Genomic DNA, 18,712 nt, shown 5'->3' with positions numbered 1-18,712 from the left:
TATTTTGGGGTAATGATAAAAAAAAATCCCGGCTTTACGGCCAATGAGCTGTTGGCCTGATACTTCCCTTACTTCGTAGTTTTAGGTGGTAACCCAAAGATTTATCCATTCATATTTGATTATTTTATTATTAGAATTTGTCTAATAGGGTTAATATATTATACAATCTGATGCAACAATGTCCGGGCTTTTTTAACTTGGAAACGTATTTAACCCCTTAACTTACGATTTAGATTCGAAAATGTCGGCCCAAAGTTGTTCAAGCTGGCGCGGCGTTTGTGACTATTTTCCCTCATAGTGTACGGTTTATCACAAAAATAAAAATAATTTTGTGTTTTATAGTTTCGTATGAATACATATTTTGTAATACTTGCGTTCACCATACCGGGCCATACCCCAAATGCGTAATATTTGCTTCTGGCTCGAAAATCGTACGCGGGCTATGCCCGTAATATTCACTTTTCGTTAGTCTAGCAATCGCACGCGGGCACTGCTCGTCATTTTAAGTTAAAGGTTTAAGAAAATAAGATGCGAAAAACTATAAGCACTCAGAACAAATACATTTTTCTCTTGCATTTCTGTATGTCAAAATATTTTCTTCAATTTACGCAATGCTATCAGCCAGTATAACCTCTGATAAATTTGAACATAATCACTAAAGACATATCTGTTTTTTGTCTTTTTGCAACCTAAATTTGGATAAAATTATCCGATATAAATTAATATTAAATGAACACGTTAAGAATTCGTATTTAATTACATCTCCACATAACATGACTATTTGATCATTTTTACTACATACATTCTTACCACTGTAAGAAAAAAAATGGATTTATGCATATTCTTAACACTTATGTATAAATGTATAAATGAAGGTTACAGTTTTCTTGACATATTAATGCTAATTATGTTTACAATCTGCATTTAACAATGATATTTTTTATGTTCAGTACCTTGATGATTCTGAAATAAAATTTAACTCGATGCATAACTTTAAAGATTTTATATATATTTTTAACTTCAACAAATAAAAATATTTACAAAAATGATATGACTATGTTGAGTGTAACTTAAGCTATAATGTCATGCCCTAAAAATTGATATATACTTCGATTTTTTTTAAACTGATATTTTTCCCCTTTTCACAATATCCTGTGTTGATATCAACATATCGATCAAACTGGTCTTAATATTCGTTCTGCCATCATCGATACCAAAATCGTTTATTTGCCAAGCACAGAGCTTCTGAAATAACATGTATTTCTATGATATGATTTTTTTTTATATGATACTCATTATATAATCTAATTTTGATTTATCTTTTTATTCACAATTACAATTATTAGAATTATGATGAAATTATTTCCTATGTGGAAAATATTTGACGGTTAGTTATTTAGAGTCGAGAAAGTATGATACTACCCAGCGTACGAATATCTCCACTATTATCTGTTTATTAAAATAATATATTTTATACGTGGAATATCTGGCGACGCATACTTTCCGTTTAGTAGTCTTCTCATATTCTTAAAATTCCAAATAATAATTGGTATATATTAATGGCATTTGGAATATATTAATGCATAAAATCACAGCATTGAGGAATAAATATTAAATATGCCTATGGCCTTACAAAGAAAATCACCAAAATTTAAGATGTACTTTTTATCATCCATATTTATTAGCTATTTGCTTCTTACTCATCCGATTTGAGTTAAATTTTTTAATAATTTGTTTTTTAACTTTTTTTCTACTCTTACTAATTATAGGTTAGAATTAGAATTTCATTGTGCGCAAAGTATTGTATGTGAATTGTATTTCATTTTTGGTATATTGTTCAAAATGCTCAAATTGAAAATTTATTATGATTTTGCTACATTTTTTCTATTTGTTTTTTCAATTATAATTTTTTCTGATATATTTTATGTGAGGATCATAATTTTCTGAATTGATTTACCCTATTATATTTGAAATGTAATTTCCATTGACTTGTTAGATAAATTTATTATTATTATTGTTATTAGATATTATATTTTAGATAAATCCTGTTTCTTATTTTTATTACAGAGTGCTGCGTAGATCAAGTTAAAGAATAAATGAAGTTCATGATTACTTAAAAGTTAAACCAAAAACCAGTTATTTATATTTATTTTTTATAATTTTTATTTTTTATTATTACTGTTGTATAATAAACTTATAATTTTCATAATAAATGTGATATTATTATTTTTTAACGTGAATTTTATTGTGTTATCTAATTATGTTGGACGAAACTGACAAATTGGATGATATGGCGGGTCATTCAAATAACAACATGCCAGCTGATGTTAATTTTATACCTAAAATTATCGATCGAGTACCTCCAATAGACGATGATTCCTTGAAAGGTATCACTAATGAGAAAGGACGAAAACTTTTCGTCGATAAATTGGGGGCACCCCGATTAGTGGTCGCACCTATGGTAGATGCGAGCGAATTAGCCTGGAGGGAGTTGGCTCGACGAAGGGGTGCCAATCTGTGCTATACGCCTATGCTTCATAGTGGAGTATTTAGAAGGGACCAGAAATACAGACAGGAAGGTTTGCAGAGTTGTGCCACCGATCGACCACTCATTGTGCAAGTATGTATTGGTTTTATCTGCTATATCATTATTGTTATCTACTCTAAATTCTTCTATTAGTTCATGACAACTACATACATGATATATTCATATTTCATTACTGATATATTGAAGTAAAGTAAAACATCTACATCTTCAGAAATTTTTGATTTTAATCAGTTACATTCTCTTTTTTTAACGTTCAACATTTGTACATTAGTGTTTCAGAAATATATATATTAGGGTGGTACTTAAAATGGTCATTTTCGAATTTCCTTGCTCCCAGGGGCTCAAATGGTTCCAAATAGATAAAAAAACAATTTTCTAGAAGTTTTAGCTCTTAATATTAACGTTTAGATAGAGCGCAATTCAAACAAAGTTTTGTATGGAAATAGCATGAAAAAATTTTCAAAAATTAAAAAAAAATTTTTTAGATGTAATTTAGCGAACAAATGAATGAATAAAGCTTATTCATTTGTCGCAAAGTTATACCTAAAAATTTTTTTTAATTTTCAAAATTTTTTCCATGCTATTTCCATAGGAAGTTTGATTGAATTGCTATCTAAGAGTTAATATTAAGAACTAAAACTTTCAGAAAATTATTTTTTATCAATTTGGAACCATTTGAGCCCTTGGGAGCAAAGAAATTCGAAAATGTCCATATTAAGGACCACCCTAATATATATATATATATATATATATATACGAGGTCTGTTCAAAAAGTTTTCGTAATTTTCGTTTTTTCAAAAAAATATTTATTTATTCGTCTACATTAATGTGGTCCCCTTCAAAGTAGTCCCCCCCAGATATAATACACTTATGCCAGCGTTTTTTCCAATTTTCGAAGCACCCTTGATATTCACTTTTTGATATGTCCTTGAGCACTCTCGGCGATTTTCTTCAATCGAGGAAAACCGCCGTCCTTTCATGGGTCTCTTCAACTTTGGGAATAGGAAAAAGTCACACGGAGCCATATCTGGTGAATTTTTGCACTTTGCAACACTTTATTTCATTTTTTACGCAAAATTTAATACAAATTCTTTGACTTTTTCAATTCTTCCATTGTAAAAATCGCCGAGCTCAGAAAAACACGTCGAACCTTAGCGACTACCACAGACAAAGTAAACAGTGAATATAGCTGAAAATTTCATCATACTTTAGGGGCATGTATACCAACACAATAAGAAAAAAATTTTGACAATCAGACACTCCAGACCCGCGAAATTTAATTATTAGTAATTCCGGGTACTTTTTGAACACACCACGTATATATATACTAGCGGTGCATACAAATAAAAAACGATATACATTACATAACACATATCAAACAACCATCTGTCGAAATGTGTTCAGAAAATTTCGCAGTCATTGCTTTAATACAGAAATATATTTATTTGCCATTTTTTCTAAAAAAAAAATTGTTTGTCCCCGTTTATATCACAGAAGGCAAGCACACCCAATGTCTAATTTTTAATTATAAGTGATTTTCTGAACTAAAAGCTAGATTATTCACTCAATGCCAAATACAAATTTCAATGGCAAAGATAATACTTAAATATTCATCAGCAAGGTTGGAATAACTATTAATTCAATTTATCTCTTGTAAAATTTCTTTTTTAACTTAACATACTTTTTTATTTACTATTATCTTTACTAGATATAGGTTCAATTGGTCCCTTTTACCCTAACTAACCACCTGTAATTTTTATAGAGGTTATATAAAAAATCTTTTGCATCTAAGATAAAAATATCAATGCACATTACAAATCAATTAAATACCGTAATTTAAGGTGGGCCTTTTTATCCGCTGACTTTTGAACCCCGCTCTGCCCTACATTTACATTAATTTTTATAATAATATTTATTTTTTAATTCCGCAGTATTTTCATATGTTTTCAAAAAATTCAAAAATTTTAAAAGTGATCAACTCGTAATATAAATAAAAAATAAAACCCGTAATAAAAAAATACTATTAACTTTGAAAAATTTGAATCGAAATTCAGTGAAGAACGATCACAAAAAGACAATAATTGAGTAGTTATCGATCATGTTAAAAATGATTAATGAAATAAATTAATAAATTTTCAAATGTAAATTTGAAACTTTTGGTTAATATATTATTTATTATACTTATATCGAATGTATTTGCAATTGCTATTATGGTAATAAATATTATTGTAATTTTTGGTCTCGATGGTATGAAGCACTTTGTATTGAATGATATTATGTTACGTGAACTTTGGAATATAATTATTTCGAGCAGTAAACTTGTAACAATGTATGGGGCAATTTAATAATTCAAATATTGGTTGTCAAATCTATGCTAATCTGTTTATAATTATATTCTTGGTATAGTTTTGTGGTAACGATCCAAATATTATGCTCGAAGCCGCCCTATTCGCCCAAGACCACTGCGACGCAATCGACATAAATCTGGGCTGCCCACAAGCCATTGCGAAGAGGGGAAAGTACGGTAGCTATCTCCAAGATGACTGGCCACTTCTTCAAAATATGGGTGCGTATGTATACACATGTTTGTAACCATGCACCCACATGTTGCGTCATTGATGATATATTTTTGACAAATATATATCATTTAATATATATAATACACCTATCCTCCTATTGTAATGAAATTTTAAGTTATTTGTGGTTAAGAATTTGTCAATCCGTGCTCCCCATTTTTTTAACTATTTTTTTTTTAAATTGAAAATATAATGAGCATTTTGAATATTTTGATTTTGATGAAACTTTGAAATTTTGAACATTATTATTTTCTGTGTCAAAACCGTGACATTAATTTGTAGTTATGTAATCCGGCACAAGGAGAGCGGGTCTAAAGGAATTAATATGATTCTTCTTTTATCCATTATGGTATATTATATATTACATTTTTTGAACTATGTTTTTTCGCTTTAAAGCCTTGTTTAAAATTCTGTTCAATTTTCTTCATAATTCAACTTTTTTTTATTTTTATTTTTATTGGCTTCTAAATTACAACTAGCCACTTACAGTCTGATATAAATCATTAGTACTCTAAATAAAATAAAATGTATACTTATAAACTTTTCTACACATAATTCTATAACTTAATTTTACACTTCGATATAAAATTAATTAAACACTATATATATATATATATATATATATATTTCTTAAATACTATATTATATATTTCTTTATTAGGTAATAATGTCACTAAATTAAATGGTTTTCTAAAATTTTTGTTTCTATAGATCTCATTAATTAAATTTACTCGTTAATTCAACTTATTTATAGTTTATAAAACTAGCACTTACGCCAGGCAGCTAAAAAGTTCGATTTGCTAATTTTCGTAAAATTGAAAATGAAATATTAAAATTATTAATATGAAAGACTATTTTCTTTCGACTCGTCTTTGAATCTTTGCATTTGGCAATTCTTATTCATTACGTAAAGTAAAAGTTCTTTAACCCTTTCGATACGAGCTTCGCCTTTTGGACGACATTCACATGACTACTTGTATGCCCGAGTTTTGTCTGTAGACTATCTGTATGTGCGGGTATTGCCAGACAGTAGGGAATGTAATACCGATAAAAAATTTCAATACCGGTATATCGGTAGTTTTTAACTTCCCGTAGGGTAAGTTATTGTAATGGGCCGAAAATCGAAATTGAAAATATTTACATTTCTCGACGTTTTGAAGGTTTCTGAACATTTTGTATTATGGATACAAATTTCCAGTCACGTTTTCAGGCGCACGGATCAACCGATTTGAATGGTTCAAAAAACATTCGATTCCTATTGATAAGGAGATGAGCTGATTAGTTTTTGGCAAAGGCAGGCCCAGCGGTTACGGAGATAAAGAGCAAAGAGTGCAGAAAATAGAAATCGAGTTTTTGAGAGAACCGAGCATCTGATTTGAATCATCTAAGAACATTCAATTAGTAATGATTAGGAGAATTGTTTATTAGTTTTTGGCAAAGGCAGGCCCAGCCATTTCGAAGATGGAGCTAAATGTGTAAAAAATGGCAGTTTTTGAGAGAACTAAGCGTCTGATTTAAATGATTCAAAGAACTTTCTGCTTGTCTTAACAAAATAATTGATTTTGGAAAAAAATTGTTTCAACTTTTTTTTTTCAAAAAAAAATTTTTTGTATATCGAAAATAATTCAGATCTTATTTTTAATTCTGACTATAGTTCTAATATACTTTAAGCAAATAATTTCAACTTTGCAATTCAGTTTATATAATTCTTAGAAATATTAGACAATGTTACAATATTAATAATAATCTATTTGAAAACATTCAGTATTCCTCGAACATTCCGTTACGGTTCGGGAAGTTCTAGCAATTTGTCTTAAGGCACGATGCCATACACCTCACTAGTTCATTTTAAAACCGGAATACCGGTAAAATGCCGGTATTTTGATAATTTGTTTATCCTGTCGCTTAAAGATATGTCTGTTTATGCCATTATGGAGTTTAAAGATAAATTTGTTCCGAGAAATTTAAACTTGAGTGTAATATGTATAATACCGGTATTTTTAGGGTAAATACCGGTATTTACACCGCCGAAAAATCGGGCGGTATACTGGTATTTTGGTATACCGATATTGCATTCCCTGCCGTACAAGTGATTGTATTTTTAAATACATTTTTATCGATAATAAATAAAAAATCTTAAGATATGTCGTCTTATATAGTCCGTTCAGTAGCTTTGCCAAGCTGCTCGCTGTTCCGTACCGCAGCGAAAGGGTTGATATTATGATTATACAAGTAGAATTTTGGCACTAATACTGGGCTGTGGCTTAATTAAAAATTTCACATTAACAGTAAATGATGTAATTAATAATGTAATTAATAATGTTTGTTTTGACAGTGTCACTTCTTTCATCTCGCCTATCTGTGCCTGTTACCTGCAAGATTCGTGTATTCGAGAGCATAGAGCATACCGTGCGTTATGCGCGCATGCTGGAGGAGGCCGGTTGCAGTATGCTAACCGTCCATGGTAGGACAAGGGAGCAAAAGGGACCCATGACTGGGCTGGCTAGTTGGGATCACATAAGGGCCGTCAGGTATTATTAAGCAAATAAAATTAATTTAAGATTGATACTGATCCATCCATCCAATCGTGTTAATCACCTAATCAACAGCGAAATGTATACTCTGCATATGGCTTTATTATAGTCCAAATAATACCAAAATATATTTGATTGCTGTATTTAATTTAGGCTTCACATATTTATATCTGATACCATTGTTTGTATCCTTTTCAGACAAAATGTAAACATTCCAGTATTAGCTAATGGTAACATTCAGTATCTACATGATGCAATAAAATGTTTAGAATATACAGGAGCACATGGTGTAATGGCTGCTGAAGGACATCTTTATAATCCTGCAATATTTCAAGGTAAATCCGTTCCTGTATGGGAAATTGCAGAAGAATACCTAGAGCTTGTTAAACTATACCCTGCACCATCATCTTACATTAGGGGTCATCTATTCAAGCTGTTCCAACATATGTAAGTTCTTATATAGTGATATATTAGCATATTAATTATAATGCAATAATTTAATTGAAATGAATGGCTCTACCCTCAAAATGCGTTTCTGCACTTTTAATAAAAAGTATATCATGTATAGGGATTAAAATCAATAAGTGTAATCTTCTATATATATATAAAAATAAGTCGGGTTTTCCTTCCTGACGAAATAACTCCAGAGCGCACGAACCGATTTCGGCAATTTTGCATTCGGTGGAAAGGTCTCGGGCTTCGCAAGGTTTATAGCTAAGAAAATTAGTGGTGCATGGCATCGTGCCCTAATGCAAATTGCTGGAACTTCACGCACCGTAATTAAAAATTCGAGTATTAAAAATAATCAATAATTGTTTTAAATAATTGCAAATAGATTATCTTCTATATATATATATATATATATATATATATATATATATATAAATAAGTCGGGTTTTCTTTCCTGATCAAATTTTTCCTTTTTAAATATAAAAAAAACAAAAATTTTCTTCATCTTTCTCACGAAACCATCTGGTGGCGAAACGGAGTTCGTCGGGTTTGCTAGTATAATATAAAATATATTTTTACAGAATGATATTACCCGAAAATGCTGAGCAAAGATCCCAACTTGCAGTTGCGCAGAATGTAGAGGAATATTCAAGAATAGTATCTGAAATTAGAATTAGATACATGCCATATTACACAGGAGAGAAATACTGGAACCTCTCTGCCGAACCTACTTACAATTTAGTTTTTCCACCATGGATGTGTCAACCTTATGTACGGCCACCACCAGAAGAACATTTGAAGAAAGTTGAAGAAAATCAAAACAAAAGCGCAGATGTATATATTTTTATTATATTATATTATATACACTTTTGTTTAATATTTAGTAACAATTGTATTTGTGATTGAATTTATTTAGCTGCTACCCAAAAGAAATTATGAGGATGCAGATGGAAATATGATAAGTCGAAAGAGAATGAAAAAATTAAGAAGAATTCAAAGACGACCAATAAGAGATCCTTCTGAATATGTTAAAAGAACTGGAGAATATTGCTTGTGTTGCCCAAATCCTATTGTAAGTATTTGATTTTCTGTATTTAATTAACGTATTATGATTTAAATTTAATATTTAATTCAGGGAGACAAATGCACATATACTTTATGTAAAAAGTGCTGCAAAGAAAAATGTTACCATGAAAATCTGGACTGTGCTGGACATAGAATTCTTGTCAAAACTAGAAGAGAGATTGCTATAAAACACGCAGCTCAGAGAGAAAATGGTTTGAATGAAGCTATAGTAGAAAATGATGAAAATAGACGATTAGATACTTGTAATAATAGCACACAATACATGAATTTTACATGACATTTTATACCGACATGAACAAGTTATTCAATTATGTAAATAATTAATTTTATATTATATATAAATATATTTAATAAAAATATATTTTCAATGAATTTATTATTTGGACCTGTATGTTTCTAAGTGAAAATAGTTCTTTCAGGCGAAATCCGAAAGTTTGATCACAAACAGAAAGAGAACAATCATCGAGATTTCCTTATAATCTAAAAATATATATTAAAAACTATGACTATTTGGCCAATAGCCATTTGTAAATAATTGTTATTTACAACAGCTTATAGAATGTACAATATAGTTGCTTTTGAAAAAAAAACAGGAGTTTGACTACGCATAATTCTTAATGTTAGGTGTTTAACATTAAAACCTTTTACATCTTTTTTTTGTCTGTCATTTTTTTAATGACTTACATTAAATATCATGAAAATTATATTTTTTTGATATTATGTTGGTTTTAGCTCTGAAATCAGTAATCATTTGTTTTTTTCTTTAGTAGTTGTGTGGTAATATCTATAATATAATAATAATTTTACAAAATATATAAACTTAGCTTACTTCAATTTAAGATTTCAGCTATGTTAAATTAATAGGATACAATACCAGCTTTGTTTTGTCAGATATATGTTTATTTATAAAATAATTTTTTTTTGAATACCTAGTTGCTTTTTGAATTAATTTTGTTTAAATATATTGAAGAAATATTATTTTCTTTGTATGAATAAGAATTCTTGTTTTTATTAATATTATGTATGTGTATATATATATATATATATAATTATAATATGGAAATGGCTGAACCTGTTTTTGCCAAAAACTAACCTCTTCTCCCAATCATAACAAATTCAATGTTTTTTAAATAATTCAAATCCGATACTCCGTTCTCTCAAAACCTCCGTAATGGCTGGACCTGACTTTGCCAAAAACTAATCAGCACATCTCCCTTTCAATAGGAATCGAATGTTTTTTGAACCATTCAAATCGGTTGATCCGTGCGCCTGAAAACGTTGACGAAAAAATGTGGACATACAAAACATACACACACACACATCCATTTTTTCTGACGTATGCCAAAATGTTCAGAAACCTTCAAAACGTTGAGAAATGTGAAAATTTTAATTTTTGATTTTTGGCCCATTACTATAACTATCCTACGGGAAGTTAAAAATATCTATCGCATAATTGGGCTCTTCGGCTAAACTTTTATGTTTAGAAATTTTATCTGAAAAGAAAAGAAATACAAAAACAAAATAATACAATAAAATAGCAAAATTTTTAAAATCAAATTATCAGTTTAATTAATTGGTAAATTATGTCATTAATATATTATTAATATTCCTACATCAAATATTTTGTGTTCTATAAAAAAACAGGACAATATTTATATAAAACATTAGTTCCAACGTTCCAACCATATAATAAAAAGAAAAGTTTTCATTTATTTGGTTTTGAAAACCTAATTGTTTTCAAAATGCAATAAATAAAATAATAATAAAAATATAAATATAAAATTTTAATTTTAATACACATTATTTGTAATTCAAATTTATTTTTTCTGTTCTTATTTACGCGCAGCACTGCGATGTTGTTAAGCATGATTTTCATCTGCTCGACCAATCAACGACGTTGTATTCTAATAACGAATTTCAATTTGTGTAATTGTTGTTTAAAACGGCCGACTCCATTTTGGTTTTTGCGCTGTGAATTTTTTATATGTTACCAGTAATTTTTAATTCGATATTTAAGTCAAATAATTACTTTTTTAATACATTGGATTGATATCAATACAAAGAAGAACATACTAAAGGTGGGTATATCATAAAATAAGAGATAGTCTAACTTAATTTTTGAATGGAACGACTTTTATCACAACTCATAATGTGTGGACAATGAAATGCCTAGTTTATTACCATGCAACTTTCATATCTTAAAATCAATTACAGTAATAAGCGATGTATTCAAATTTATAGTTTATTATCGTTTCTGTTTGGATTCTCAAGAATAAACGATAATATTAGCTTATTTTATCTAAAAAGCGCCTGATTAGCGACCGATAATGTTCGTTGTTCTCTTAAATGTTTGAAAGTTTTAATTTTCAGTATATTAGAAAAAATTGAGAGAGTTACTCTACTTTTAGAACAAAATCTTCTTTATAGTTCGGTGTAGTTATAATCACGTATAAATTTTTATATTGTGATAGACTCAAGGCATATTTGCTAATAATAAATACAATATAATACTATGTCATTAAACAATTATAATTTATTCTATTGTATTGCGGAAATAAAAATGAGTCGAGCGTTTATTGAAACGCATAAAAAACTAGATTTCATTTTTCATCTGGATCTGGATGGTCTAATTGGGCATTATTATCAGGGTGTGATCTGATTGTACATAACCAAGCTTCCACCGCTTACCCGGCAACAGTAATTGTCGTGTCATTTATCAGACATTCATCGCCATCTTATTGCAAAAATAATAACTTGCACGTGTAAATTCACGTTCTTTATAATTAATATGACCATTGGCCCATACTTCTCATTTAGCAAATACATTGTTGGTGTATGTTGTTGTTAGACATAAATGTAAATTCCAATGTGAACGTTTTTAAGTAATTGTATATAGTTTTTACATATTTATTCCAAAATGGATATGCGTGATATATTTGTGAAATTAGTGAAGGGCGCTAAGTTCACTAAAAAGAGAACCAATTCTAATTCACATGTAATATAGGCTAACCTAGCAAATGAATTTTGAATATAATGTATGATGTTTAATGTAGCACTAATAAAATGTATGTTATAGATGTCTCGAACTCAGGTCACAAAAGTTGAACCTAAGACGGCAGTAAAGTCAGAACCGGTAGAAAGTGTCGAAAGGCCGGATTCAACAAATTGCATAGATGAAGAAAATAGTGACAGGACCATTTCTTTATTGGGTTCTATTTCAGCAACTGAAAACGGTAATATCATGAGACGTAAAAGGAAAAGGAAGGTAATAACCGAAGAACTGCAGGACAAATTGAAGCAAGAAGAGGTATGATCTACTGTCATTGTTATTCATTTTTATTCTTTATGTTTTTATTTACTTTGATTTATTGCAGATTAATCATTACAGAAATTTAAATCTTATAAGTGTGGTTGGAAGAAATGTTCCAGCTCCCATTAAGTGTTTTGAAGAATTGAAATCAACGTATAATGTTGACTCATTGCTTATGCAAAATTTGCAAAGCTGTGGATATGATGATCCGACAGCTGTACAAAAGCAAGCAATGACGGCTATGCTTGAGGTTTCTATGACATATTAATCTCTGTTAATAACAGTTTTTTCAACAGTGTTGTTATGTTCTATTATAGAAACGACAAATTCTGTGTTGTGCTCCTACAGGGTCTGGAAAAACTATGGCCTTTATGTTGCCTCTTCTAAATCATTTAGGAAGAGCTGAAAAACGAGGTTTTAGGTAATGTTTGCTTTTTTGCGGAATTTATAAATATATATATATATATATATATATATATATATATATATATATATATATATATATATATGTTTCTTTTCCGAACAATAAATCCAATAAATAAAACAATTTGTTTTTTGTAGATGTTTAATTAAACATGTTGAAAAAAATCAGGACTTTTCTATTAAATATATATATATATATATATATATATATATATATATATATATATACAGTAGAATCCGCTTAGTATGACATCGAAGGGAAGCCGAAATCTCGTCATACTAACCGGTCGTCATTAAAAGCGTACTGAAGGAAAATTATACTGTCTAAACCCAATGAACAACACATAACATACATTATGAAATTATACATTTTTTGCCCTCTACTATCAAATATAATTGTTAAAAAAAATCTAATTTTATTTGTTTATGAGATATCCGTGGTGGGCCATTAATAATTAGTCTACCCTACCCATAAACATACAAATGTGATTTTTTAATGTAAGTAATCAGTAATTTTTGATTGATTTCTTTACATAATTTTATTGTAAAAACAGTCCCTGGTGCTATTGTGCACAAAAGACATAGCAATTGCTTTCGTAGACTTGGCCACATCATGTAAAATCTTGTCGGTCATTATAATTGGACATATTTTTTTGCAAAAATGGGTCATTATAAGCGACATGTCAATGTAAGCGATGTCAATATATCCGACTAGACAGCTGTTTTTTTAAGGAATTTTATATGGAAACCAAATTCCTAGTGCGATTACGTCATATTAGGCGGTTGTCAATATATCCGGCGTCATACTAATCGGATTCTACTGTATATATATACTGCACAGGACTGACATGATCCGCGCCATATTCAAACATTCATACAATATATTTCGCAAACAATATATATATATATATATATATATATATATATATTTATGTAGAGCTTTGACCAAAGAATCCAATTGTAATACAAACCCAAAAAGTATTGTGAGAAATTTTGATTTATTATCAACGTTTTTGAACTAAGTACGTTTGTGACATCTGTCACGAAACATAATCTTGATTATATATAAACTAATAACATACTTAAGGAAAAATAAAAATTAGTGCATTTTTATAAATTAATGAAATTATTAAACAGGAAATTATGTAAAAAATCATAAAAATGAATATAATAAATGAATGGATAATGTAAGAAATATTAAAATGATTGCTAAAAGTTTTTTAAAAAGTGAAATTAAGAAAAAACAATTATTTATCTGAATGATTGTTCTACACTAACTCTTTATATGTCACTATAGCAGTTTTTGTTTTTAAAGCAGTTTGAATTAATTGTTCTTGCTTGTGGTGAACACCATAGAAACTTTAAAAGTACTCTTGCCCAACACTTGGTCAAACATTTTCATTCCTGGTTGTTTATATTTAATCAAGATTATGTTTCTTGACATATGTCCTGAAGATGGAATGTTGAATGAACTAAGTTGTGAAACGTCGTTATTAAATAAAAATCTCTTTAAAATACTTTTTAGATTGTTCCAATAATTTAAACTTTTATTTAGATTATTCGGCTGCGAATAAACATTTCAAAAATATGTTTTAATGTTGAACAAAAATATCTAAAGTTTGCATATATATATATATATATATATATATATATATATAATTTAAATTAAATTTTATTATATAATTTAAAGAAAATTAAAAAAATTATGGGTAATGTAATAAATTGAATTGAATTTAATTGTTATTGTTTTGTTTTAATCATTTACAATTCAAAATTAATATTATTTAAGCTGATATACATGCATTTATGGATGCAATTATATAATGTGCATATTCTTGATCTACTTTTTCAGTATGTATTTCAATTTTATGTTTTTGTGTATGAAGTAACAAATGTAAAAAGCTTGAAGCAATTATGACAACTGCTTCATTATGTGAAGGGATCACAATTATATTGTTCCTTCAGTTCACTAAGATTTAATAACAGCATGTAACATTACACTTAAAAGTCAGTTTATGATGACTTCTGTCTTTCTACAGGGCTGTGATTCTTTGTCCAACCCGAGAGTTAGCAAAACAAATATTAAGAGAATGTTTACGTCTCAGTGATGGTACTTCTCTTAAACCTCATTTTATTTACAAAGTCCAGCAGGAAGCAAAAAGATACAGTGCTAAAACATTCATGAAGTTTGGTATGTTTTATTTTTAATTATTGAAAACAAGATCTTTCTTTGCTCATCTTTTTCTAAATATACCTATTTGAATGTGTACATAGAATTGAATTCATACATTTTAATTTACGAAATTAAATGGTTTGACATTACAGATCTATTGATTACAACACCTAAAAGACTTTGTTTCATGTTGAACCAAGATCCGGTCTTAATTTCCTTGGAAAAGTAAGTATGCTTTATTTTATTCTTATTTAACCATTAAGGTTAATTTTTTATTGAGATATATGTATTGCTATCAATATGAATTTTATAGTAGTAAATAAATTTCTTTTTTTATAAAATTGAGAAAACTATAATTGCTTTTGCATCCCGATTACAGCAAGATAATTAGAATATATATTTATATGTGTATATGTATATATATATATATATATATATATATATATATATAAATGATGTGCCAAGTCGAATCAGATTTTACTTGATGCAATATATATATATATATATATATATATATATATATATATATATATATATTTATATTTATGTCAGTGTTGATGAAATACTCACATAATCAGATTCTATTTTTTTAATTTTGTGTTTGAATGTACAATCTTCTAGGAAAAGAGAAAAATGTACAATTTATTTTTTAATCACATTAACAATTAATATTTAATTCATTTTGCAGTGTTGAGTGGTTAGTAATCGATGAAGCGGATAAGTTATTTGAGACTGGTATTCGAAGTTTCCGAGACCAATTAGATAAGATTCTCTTAGCATGTTCTAATAAAAATAGAAAAATAGCCCTATTTAGTGCCACTCAAACTCCAGCTATTTCCAAATGGGCCAGGCACAATATGAAAGGTCTCATTAATATCACAATCGGACAAAGGTTTGTAAAATGCAGTATAACAACAAAATCCAAGTTGCAAAACTAGGGCAAAAACAAATATCATATATATTACACTTAAATGAGTGTTATAGTTGTTGTTAGCTTTTAGTGCTAGAATTGCAATTTTTAATATCTTGCTATAAACTCTCATTTTTAATGTAACGGTATTTCTATTGAAATTTTAACATAATATAATTAATTTTTATTAAATTTGATGGCTAATCAGAATCATTTTTATTTTTAGAAATTCAGCTGCTGATACAGTTGACCAAGAGCTACTTTTTGTAGGTGATGAGAGTGGAAAATTATTAGCAGTTCGAGATTTGATACGAAAAGGCATCAAGCCACCAGTATTGGTATTTGTACAAAGTAAAGAACGTGCTCAGGAGCTTTTTACTGAACTTATCTATGACGGGATAAATGTAGATGTTATCCATGCTGACAGGACGGAGACACAAGTAAGATATTTGCTTTTAGATATGAATTATTCTTTATGAAATGTATATCAATCTTTGTTAATTTTAATACTACAGGTGTATATTATTTTACAACAAATTTTATGAAATGCTTTATTATATCTAACAATAAGTAATTCATTGGTTAACCATCTATCATGAATTAAATTATAATTGAGTTTTAAAGCATATAGCAGTTTAAAAAATTTGTGTATTGAGATTATCATTAAGAAAAATTAAACATATTTATATTCAACAATTTTTCATACTCAATTGCATTTTTAATTGAATTTTTTTTTAATGAAAACGAAAATTTTATTTTAAAATTAAACAGCTAGCCATTTTACAAAAATGGCTGAATAACAATTCCTATTGATAAATTTGATTATGCATATGTACCTACTTGCTTTAATGCGTAAAATTTTAGAATCTTTTTCGAAAAATGTTGGATTTTTTTTTAATTGAGCAAAAAAAATAAATGCATGTGATATCTTAATTGACCCTCTCCTCCCTTACGTGATATTTCGTAATTTTTTGACAACCCCTCCTCGGTCTTTAAGACTCCCTTACTAGCCTCATTTTCGAAAAAGAAAAATTTGATACAATTGCTTGCAAAAGATAGATTTACAAATTACAATTTTATTGATAAATGCACGCTTTTGGATCATACTTCTGTCTCAAGTATTCGTGAAGTTTAGGTTAAATGTTAGAGGCGTATTTTAAAACTTAATATTCATGTTTATGGGGGCATAAAGTTTAGAAAAAAAGTAGGTTATCCCTAAAATTGAACTAATATTGTTTTAATTTTAAATGATGTTAAACATATACCATTGAATCTAAAGGAAAAATTGTATGCATCAGGTAAGGACACTACTTTCAACAAAGAAAACTTTGTTGTAGTAAAAAGGTACTAAAATCAAAAATAAAATAGTACGATCATAGAATTATCAATAAAATAGTATTTCAATTTCAATGTTGTTTTTAAAGAATTGTAGTAGTAAACTTTTTACTTTTTAGAGAGATAACACAGTGCGTGCATTTAGGGAAGGTCGTGTATGGGTCCTGATATGTACCGAATTGATGGGCCGAGGAGTAGATTTTAGTGGGGTCAATTTGGTACTGAATTATGATTTTCCTACTTCGGCCATCTCTTATATTCATCGTATTGGTCGTACAGGCAGAGCTGGTCAGAGAGGAAAAGCTATTACATTTTATACTCAAAATGATGTTGTTAACTTAAGAAGGTTTGTACATGTCTGTGGTGTTATTTTAATTAATGTTATTAACAACAATGTTCAACAATGATTTTATATAAAATCATTACACTCAAATCATTTATAAGCAAAATTTCAAATAAAAAAATTACAACAATTATAGGTCAATATGATAAGTGATTTACAAAATATGTTTTAAAAGATTTTTTAAAAAATAAGCTTATAATACCTTCATTACAATATTTAATATGTAACAAATTACTAGTAGTAACATATAAATCTTTTTTCATAATAGTGTTGATTACTCATTTTAGCATAGCACGAGTTTTACAATCATCAGGTTGCAAAGTTCCAGAGTATATGTTAACACTTAAAAAGACTTCAAAGAAAAATAAAAAATTATTAAAAACATCTGCACCAAAGAGAGATGGAATTCTTACCATTCCAAATTATGAAAAAACTAAAATTAAGAGGAAAAGGTATTTTTATTAGACAATTGCTTTAAGTAATAAAATATTTAACACATTTTACTCACAGGCAGCGTTTAGAAAAAGCAAAATTAGAAATAGTTGGAGTTTCATCATCAGATGAGGAAACTTTATCCAAACCCAGGAGGCCCATGAAAAGACCAAAAAGTAGCAAAAATTTATCAGCAAAAGGCAAAGAACAAAGTCAAAGTTTTAAGCACAAAAAAATCCAGAAGAAAAATACCGACGATCAAACTAAGCACCAAAATAATAATGGTTGTGTCAGTAAATAGATTTTAAGTCTTGTGATGTTACTATTAACTTCCCTATTTTGTTATAAAGAGACATAGAATAATCATGATTACAATTATAATTGTATTGCTGTAAGCAAGTTTATAATAAAATTTTAGAGTGTTGAGATATGTCATTCTTAATAAAAAAAAACAATAAATTTAAATAAGATAATAAGATAATTTAAATAAATAAGATCTTAAGTAATTGATATACTGTTCTAATCTGTATACAAAATGCATTAGAAGCCTCAAGCTTTTCAACTTCGTTGTTATTCATATTAAAACTCTGCA

At 28.4% G+C, this 18,712-nt stretch overlaps 2 protein-coding genes across 2 annotated transcripts; both read left to right on the top strand.

Annotated features, from left to right (window-relative positions):
- Window positions 1–2,287: 2,287 nt before the first annotated feature.
- LOC113376788 (tRNA-dihydrouridine(16/17) synthase [NAD(P)(+)]-like) lies at window positions 2,288–9,480 on the top strand. Its single transcript, XM_026616845.1, has 7 exons — window positions 2,288–2,620; window positions 4,955–5,114; window positions 7,460–7,655; window positions 7,857–8,105; window positions 8,690–8,942; window positions 9,025–9,180; window positions 9,244–9,480. Exons 1-7 carry the CDS (start codon window positions 2,291–2,293, stop codon window positions 9,469–9,471), a joined length of 1,572 nt encoding a protein of 523 aa, XP_026472630.1. The 5' UTR covers window positions 2,288–2,290; the 3' UTR covers window positions 9,472–9,480.
- Window positions 9,481–11,956: 2,476 nt separating this feature from the next.
- LOC113377126 (probable ATP-dependent RNA helicase DDX52) lies at window positions 11,957–18,493 on the top strand. Its single transcript, XM_026617332.1, has 11 exons — window positions 11,957–12,189; window positions 12,271–12,501; window positions 12,569–12,754; window positions 12,822–12,925; window positions 14,967–15,118; window positions 15,253–15,325; window positions 15,789–15,992; window positions 16,237–16,450; window positions 17,465–17,691; window positions 17,976–18,140; window positions 18,199–18,493. Exons 1-11 carry the CDS (start codon window positions 12,112–12,114, stop codon window positions 18,419–18,421), a joined length of 1,857 nt encoding a protein of 618 aa, XP_026473117.1. The 5' UTR covers window positions 11,957–12,111; the 3' UTR covers window positions 18,422–18,493.
- The last annotated feature ends 219 nt before the right edge of the window (window positions 18,494–18,712 follow it).

Source organism: Ctenocephalides felis, unplaced genomic scaffold, assembly GCF_003426905.1.
Source record: "Ctenocephalides felis isolate EL2017-DRISC unplaced genomic scaffold, ASM342690v1 CF-g0.4_SCAFFOLD_01886, whole genome shotgun sequence".
In the NCBI taxonomy this organism is placed as follows: Eukaryota; Metazoa; Arthropoda; class Insecta; order Siphonaptera; family Pulicidae; genus Ctenocephalides; species Ctenocephalides felis.
The sequence above is the reverse complement of the archived record's forward strand: the minus strand, read 5'-3'. Positions and strand labels throughout refer to the sequence as shown.